Source organism: Myiozetetes cayanensis, unplaced genomic scaffold, assembly GCF_022539395.1.
Source record: "Myiozetetes cayanensis isolate MyiCay16 unplaced genomic scaffold, myiCay2020 scf130, whole genome shotgun sequence".
NCBI lineage: Eukaryota > Metazoa > Chordata > Aves > Passeriformes > Tyrannidae > Myiozetetes > Myiozetetes cayanensis.
In genome coordinates, this window is record NW_026086938.1 from 68,621 (window position 1) to 76,598 (window position 7,978).

The 7,978-nt window shown below is 63.2% G+C and overlaps 1 protein-coding gene across 1 annotated transcript; it reads left to right on the forward strand.

Annotated features, from left to right (window-relative positions):
- The first annotated feature begins 3,621 nt into the window (after positions 1-3,621).
- On the forward strand, positions 3,622-5,399 carry S1PR2 (sphingosine-1-phosphate receptor 2). Its single transcript, XM_050308823.1, has 2 exons — positions 3,622-4,758; positions 5,338-5,399. The coding sequence occupies exons 1-2, from the start codon at positions 3,732-3,734 to the stop codon at positions 5,397-5,399; spliced, it is 1,089 nt and encodes a 362-aa protein (XP_050164780.1). The 5' UTR covers positions 3,622-3,731.
- The last annotated feature ends 2,579 nt before the right edge of the window (positions 5,400-7,978 follow it).

Here is a 7,978-nt window from a genome sequence, read left to right on the forward strand (position 1 = left end):
GAGACAGGATCGGGACTGGGAGGGGGCTCCGGGACAGGATTAGGGGGCTTCTGGACCCGGCGAGCTCCAGGACGGGCCCGGGGGCTCCGGTACCGGGAGGGTTCAGGGACAGGACCTGGGGGGCTCCAAGACGGGCCCGGGGGGGAATCCGGGTCCGGGAGGGGCTCCGAGGAGACCTCTGGGACAGGATCGGGCCCGGGAGGGGCTCCGTGACGGGACCGGGGGGGGCTCCGGTAACAGGAGAGCTCCAGGACGGGACTGGGGGGGGCTCTGGGACCGGGAGAGCTCCGGGACGGGACTGGGGGGGCTCCGGGACAGGATCTGGGGGTGCTCCGGGTCGGGAGGGCTCCGAGGAGACCTCTGGGACAGGATCGGGCCCGGGAGGGGCTCTGTGAGGGGACTGGGGGGGCTCCGGTACCGAGGTGGCTCCGAGAGGGCCCCCCGGGACAGGATCGGGCCCGGGAGGGGCTTTGTGAGGGGATTGGGGGGGCTCCGGGACCGAGAGAGGGCTCCGAGGGGGCCCCCCGGGACAGGATCGGGCCCGGGAGGGGCTCTGTGAGAGGACTGGGGGGGCTCCGGTACCGGGAAGGCTCCGAGGGGGCCCCCCGGGACAGGATCGGGCCCAGGAGGGGCTCCGGACCGGGATCTGGGGGTGCCCCCATCCCAGGAGGGCCCCGGACCCACCCCCGGAGCCCTCGGGGGGTCCCCGACCTGGGGGGGGCGTCCTGAGTGGGGGTCCTGTCCTGAACTTTGAAGGGGGAAGGGGGGAAACTGGTACTGGGGGTCCCATCTGTAACTGGGGAGGGGACACACCGGTACTGGGGGTCCCATCTGTAACGGGGGAGGGGACACACCGGTACTGGGGGTCCCATCTGTAACTGGGGAGGGGGGGACACGGTACTGGGGGTCCCATCTGTAACTGGGGAGGGGACACACCGGTACTGGGGGTCCCATCTGTAACTGGGGAGGGGACACACCAGTACTGGGGGTCCCATTTGTAACTGGGGAGGGGACACCGGTACTGGGGGTCCCATCTGTAACTGGGGAGGGGACACACCGGTACTGGGGGTCCCATCTGTGACTGGGGAGGGGACACACCGGTACTGGGGGTCCCATCTGTAACTGGGGATGGGGGACACCAGTACTGGGGGTCCATCTGTAACTGGGGAGGGGACACACCAGTACTGGGGGTCCCATCTGTAACTGGGGATGGGGGACACCAGTACTGGGGTCCCATCTGTAACTGGGGAGGGACACACCAGTACTGGGGTCCCATCTGTAACTGGGGAGGGGACACCGGTACTGGGGGTCCCATCTGTAACTGGGGAGGGGACACACCGGTACTGGGGGTCCCATCTGTAACTGGGGAGGGGACACACCAGTACTGGGGGTCCCATCTGTAACTGGGGAGGGACACACCGGTACTGGGGGTCCCATCTGTAACTGGGGAGGGGGGACACGGTACTGGGGGTCCCATCTGTAACTGGGGAGGGGACACACCGGTACTGGGGGTCCCATCTGTAACTGGGGAGGGGGGACACCGGTACTGGGGGTCCCATCTGTAACTGGGGAGGGGACACACTGGTACTGGGGGTCCCATCTGTAACTGGGGAGGGGACACACCGGTACTGGGGTCCCATCTGTAACTGGGGAGGGGGCACACCGGTACTGGGGTCCCATCTGTAACTGGGGAGGGGACACACCGGTACTGGGGGTCCCATCTGTAACTGGGGAGGGGGCACACCGGTACTGGGGTCCCATCTGTAACTGGGGAGGGGGACACGGTACTGGGGTCCCATCTGTAACTGGGGAGGGGGGACACGGTACTGGGGTCCCATTTGTAACTGGGGAGGGGGACACGGTACTGGGGTCCCATCTGTAACTGGGGAGGGGGACACACCGGTACTGGGGTCCCATCTGTAACTGGGGAGGGGGACACCGGTACTGGGGTCCCATCTGTAACTGGGGAGGGGGTTGGGGATGTCCCCCTGTGACACCCCCAGCGGTGTCACCTCAAGCCACCCCATTTCCCCCAACCTCTCATTTTCCCATCCCCATTCCTGCCATGTCCCCCATTTTCCCCTATGTCCCCCCATTTTTCCATCCCCATTCCCCCATTTTCCCACTCATTTCCCCCATTTCCCCCATTTTCCCCTCCCATTTTCCCCATGTCCTCCCATTTCCCCTCCATTTTCCCCATTTCCTCATTTTCCCCATTCCCCATCTTCCCTCCCATTTTCCCATTTCCCCATTTCCCCCAATTTTCCCCTCCCATTTTCCCCATGTCCTCCCCATTCCCACCCCATTTTCCCCCATTCACCCCCCATCTTCTCATCCCCATCCCATCCCCATTCCCACCCCTCCATCCCATTTCTCCCATCTTCCCCCCATGTCCCCCCATTTTCCCTCCCATTTCCCCAATTTTCCATCCCCATTCCCCTCCATTTTCCCCATACTCCCCATTTCCCCCACCTTCCCCCATCTTCCCCCATTTCTCCCCATCTTCCTCCCATTTCCCCATCTTCCCCCCTTCCCCATCTTTCCCCCATTTCCCCCATTTCCCCCATTTCCCCCATTTCTCCCCATCTTCCCTCCCATTTCCCCCATTTCCCCCCATTTCCCCCATTTTCCCCCCATTTCCCCCATTCCCCCATTTTCCCATCCCCATTTCCCCCATTTCCCCCTCATGTCCCCCATTTCCCCCCATTTCCCCCTATTTCCCCCATTTCCCCCATTTTCCCCCATTTCCCCCTATTTCCCCCATTTCCCCTCCTATTTCCCCCATCTTCCCCATGTCCCCTCCCATTTCCCCCACCTTCCCCCATTTTCCCCATCCCCATTTCCCCCATTTCTCCCCCATCTTCCCCTCATTTCTCCCCATCTTCCTCCCATTTCCCCCATTTCCCCATTTCCCATTTCCCCCATTTCCCTCCATTTCCCCCATTCCCCCATTTCCCCCATTCTATTCCCCCATTTCCCCCATTTCCCCTCCCCATTTCTCCCCATTTCCCCCCATTTCCCCCCATTTTCCCCCATTTCCCCCCATTTTCCCTCATGTTCCCCTATTTCTCCCTCATTTCCCCCCATCTTCCCCCTTCCCCATCTTCCTTTTCCCCCATTTTCCCCATCTTCCCCCATTTCCATCCCCATTGCCCCACATTTTCCCCATGTCCCCATTTCCCCATTTTCCCCCATTTTCCCCCTCCATTTTCCCCATACTCCCCCTTCCCTCCCATCTTCCCTCCCATCTTCCCCACCATTTCCCCCATTTCCACTCCCATTTCCCCATCTTCCCCCATTTTCCCATCCCCATTTCCCCTCATTCCCCCATTTTCCCCTCCTATTTCCCCCACCTTCCCCACATTTTCCCATCCCATTTCCCCCATTTCTCCAACATCTTCCCCATTTTCCCCATGTCCCCTATTTCCCCCATTTTCCCCTCCTATTTCCCCCATCTTCCCCCCATGTCCCCCATTTCCCCCTATTTCCCCATTTCCCCCATTTCCCCATTTTCCCATCCCTATTTCCCCCATCTTCCCCCATTTCCCCCATCTTCCCCCATTTTCCCCCCATTTTCCCCCAATCCCCTCCATCCCCTCCCTCTCCCCCCTCTCCCCGCAGGTCTCCGGCCCCGCCGCCTCCATGTCCCTCTGAGCCCCCCACGGTGGGGGGGTGGAGGTGGGGGAGGACACACAGGGGGGACCCCTCCTCTCCCTCCTCGCCCTCCCGCCATGGGGAGCATCTACAAGGAGTACTTCAACCGCCACAAGATCTGGGAGCACTACAACTACACCAAGGAGGAGGCGGCGGCGGCGCCGGCGGCCCCGTCGCGCCGGGCGCTCTCGGCGCTCACCGTGGCCCTGTGCTGCTTCATCGTGCTGGAGAACCTGCTGGTGCTCGTCTCCATCTGCCGCAACAAGCGCCTGCACCTCGCCATGTACGTCTTCGTGGGCAACCTGGCCTTCTCCGACCTGCTGGCCGGGCTGGCCTTCATGGCCAACACGCTGCTGTCGGGGGCCACCACCTTCGACCTGACGCCCGTGCAGTGGTTCGTGCGCGAGGGCACGGCCTTCGCCACGCTGGCCGCCTCGGTGTTCAGCCTGCTGGCCATCGCCATCGAGCGCCACGTGGCCATCACGCGGGTCAAGGTGTACGGCGGCGACAGCGGCTGCCGCATGGTGCTGCTCATCGGCGCCTGCTGGGCCGTGGCGGCCGCCGTGGGCAGCCTGCCCATCATGGGCTGGAACTGCATCAGCGACCTGCGCGACTGCTCCACCGTCCTGCCGCTCTACTCCAAGCGCTACGTGCTCTTCGTCACCACCATCTTCACCCTCATCCTGCTGGCCATCGTGGGGCTCTACACGCGCATCTACTGCGTGGTGCGCTCGAGCCACGCCGAGATCGCCTCGGCGCAGACGCTGGCGCTGCTCAAGACGGTCACCATCGTGCTGGGCGCCTTCGTGGTGTGCTGGCTGCCCGCCTTCGTCGTGCTGCTCATGGACGCCTCGTGCCCCGTGCGCGCCTGCCGCGTGCTCTACAAGGCCAACTACTTCTTCGCCTTCGCCACGCTCAACTCGGCCGCCAACCCCGTCATCTACACGCTGCGCAGCAAGGACATGAGGGCCGAGCTGCTGCGCCTGCTCTGCTGCGGCCGACGGCGTCGCTGCCGTCGTGGGGCGGGGAGGGATCGCCAAGCTCGCCGGTGGCCGCAGCCCCCCGGCCGGGGGGGAACCGGGGCGGCCCCGCTGCGCTCGTCGGGCTCGGTGGATGGGGTGGTGGGGGTGGGGGGGGTGGGTGGGGGTGAGGGGAGGAGGGGGCTTCAGCCGTCGTTGTTGGCGCGGGGGAGGGAGGGAGACGCCCACCTCGCCCCTCAGCCGCGAGTGCACCACGTCGGTGTGAGGGGGTTGGGGGTTTAGGGGGTTAGGGGGGGTTTGGGGTCACCTCGTGGATGCCACGTGGTTCCTGTGGGTGGTTTGAGGTCACCCCATGGATGCCCCGTGGATACCCCATGGCCCTGTGGATGCTTCAAGGTCACCCCATGGACACCCTGTGGATCTGTGAATGCTCCAAGGTCACCCCATGGACACCCCATGGACACCCCATGGACACCCCATGGCCCTGTGGGTGGTTCAAGGTCACCCCATGGATACCCCATGGACACCCCATGGATACCCCATGGACACCCCATGGAAACCTCATGGGCCCTATGGATGTTCCAAGGTCACCCCATGGACACCCCATGGCCCTGTGGATACTCCAAGGTCACCCCAAATTTGGGGCCACCCGAGCTCACCTGAGCCCACAGGTGACAAATTTGGGGTCACCTGAACCCCACAGGTGACAAATTTGGGGAGACGCCCACCTCGCCCCTCACCCGCGAGTGCACCACGTCGGTGTGAGGAGGGGGTTTAGGGGGGTTTGGGGGTTTGGGGTCACCTCGTGGATGCCCTGTGGATACCCCATGGCTCTGTGGGTGGTTCAAGGTCACCCCATGGACTCCCTGTGGAAACCCCATGGACACCCCATGGATACCCCATGGACACCCCATGGCCCTGTGGATGCTTCAAGGTCACCCCATGGACACCCCATGGCCCTATGGATGGTTCAAGGTCACCCCATGGACACCCCATGGATACCCCATGGACACCCCATGGCCCTATGGATGGTTCAAGGTCACCCCATGGACTCCCTGTGGATGCCCCGTGGTTCCTATGGATGCTTCAAGGTCACCCCATGGATACCCCATGGCCCTGTGGATGGTTCAGGGTCACCCCATGGCCACCCCATGGATACCCCATGGCCCTGTGGATACTCCAAGGTCACCCCATGGCCACCCCATGGCCCTGTGGATGCTCCAAGGTCACCCCATGGACACCCCATGGATACCCCATGGTCCTGTGGATGGTCCAAGGTCACCCCATGGATGCTCCAAAGTCACCCTATGGATGCCCCATGGCCCTGTGGATACTCCAAGGCCACCCCATGGTCACCCCTTGGACACCCTATGACCCTATGGATGCTCCAAGGTCACCCTATGGATGCCCCATGGACATCCCATGGACACCCCATTGCCCTGTGGATGCTTCAAGGCCACCCCGTGGATGCTCCAAGGTCACCCTATGGATGCCCCATGGCCCTGTGGATACTCCAAGGTCACCCCATGGATACCCCATGGACACCCCATGGCCCTGTGGATACTCCAAGGTCACCCCATGGCCACCCCATGGCCCTGTGGATACTCCAAGGTCACCCCATGGATACCCCATGGACACCCCATGGCCCTGTGGATACTCCAAGGCCACCCCATGGATGTCCTGTGGACACCCCATGGCCCTGTGGATGCTCCAAGGTCACCCCATGGATACCCCATGGCCCTACGGATGGTTCAAGGTCACCCTGTGGATGCTCCAAGGTCACCCCATGGACTCCCTGTGGAAGCCCCATGGACACCCCAAGGACACCCCATGGCCCTGTGGATGCTCCAAGGTCACCCTATGGATGCCCCATGGACACCCCATGGCCCTGTGGATGGTTCAGGGTCACCCCATGGATGTCCTGTGGACACCCCATGGACACCCCAAGGACACCCCATGGACATCCCATGGCCCTGTGGATGCTCCAAAGTCACCCCCTGACCCCGTGGGTGCCCCATGGACACCCCCTGGCCCCAAATCCACCCCACAGTGACCCCACGGTCACTCCATGGCCCCAAATCCACCCCACAGTGTCCCCACGGTGTCCCCATGGCCCCAAATCCACCCCGGGGGTGTCCCCACGGTACGAGAAATTCCCGCTTTTTTCCAGGTACGGACAGGACAGGACAGACAGGACAGACACCTGCACCTTGATCCCACCCGCGGGTGGGGAGGGGTGGGGAGACCATCCCATCCCATCCCTCCCTCCCTCCCATTTCCTCCCCTTTCCCTCCCTCTCCCCCTCCCCACCCGCGGCATTCCCGGTGCCATTCCCGGTGCCATTCCCGGTGCCATTCCGGTGCCATTCCCGGTTCCCGGTGCCATTCCCGGTTCCCGGGGAAGGGGGGGGGACCCTTCCCACGCCCTCCCCGCCCCAGGGCCCCACGGGACCTGTCGGACGGGTCTCTCGCGTGGGAAGGTGGGGGAGGGTGGGTGACCCCTCCTTCCCCTTTCCTCCTCCCCCGTGGGCGTTCCCACCGGGAATGAATTGCCAGGAGGTTTTTCCCGGGATTAAACGGGGTGAGGGGGGCACATTTAAGGACCCCAAGCCCCCACCCCACGGTCCCGCGCGCGCTGGCGCGTGGAGTGGGTGGGGGGTGGTCGTGGGTGGGTGGGGGCGTCACCCCCCTCCAGCAAGGCTGGTCCTGCTGGGATTTCCTCTCCCCTCCCCTCCAAAAACCCCCTAAATCCTTGGGATCGCCCCTCCACCCCCAAAGAAAATCCCTCCCCCTCCTCCCTTTCTTCCTGGACCCCCTCTTTTTTTTATATTAAATCAGTGTTTTGGTTTGTTTTTTGTGGGTTTTTCCCCACTTTTTTCCAGCTCTTTCCTGGGCTGGGATGGATCAAAGCCCCCCAAAATAAAAAACTCCCGGGAATTTGGGGGTGGGAGGGGTTGAGGTTTTTTTAGGGAGGGTGGGGGAACCCCAAAATTTCGGGCTGAGCATCCCCGACCCTGCCTTTGGGGGCCCCCAGACCCCCTTGCTTCTTAAACCCCTCCCCACAACCCCAACCTGGTTTTGTGCCCCTCCCCCCAAAAAACCCCCTGGTTCGAACCCCCCAAAAAACCCCCAAAATCGGCCGCGTTTCCTCCCGCGGGGGGTGCAGAGGAAATGGGGGGGGGGTTTGGGGTGAAAAGACCCCCAAAATGGGCACAGGGACCCCCACAGTGGGCACAGGGACCCCCACAGTGGGCACAGGGACCCCCACGATGGGCACAGGGACCCCCAAAATGGGTACAGGGACCCCCAAAATGGGTACAGGGACCCCCACAATGGGCACAGGGA

Bases quoted from the DNA above. Each gene is read 5' to 3' on its own strand.
- S1PR2 (XM_050308823.1), top strand. From the start codon at position 3,732: ATGGGGAGCATCTACAAGGAGTACTTCAACCGCCACAAGATCTGGGAG. The intron at 4,759-5,337 runs GCTCGGTGGATG...TGAACCCCACAG, and splicing joins GGCCCCGCTGCGCTCGTCGG to GTGACAAATTTGGGGAGACG.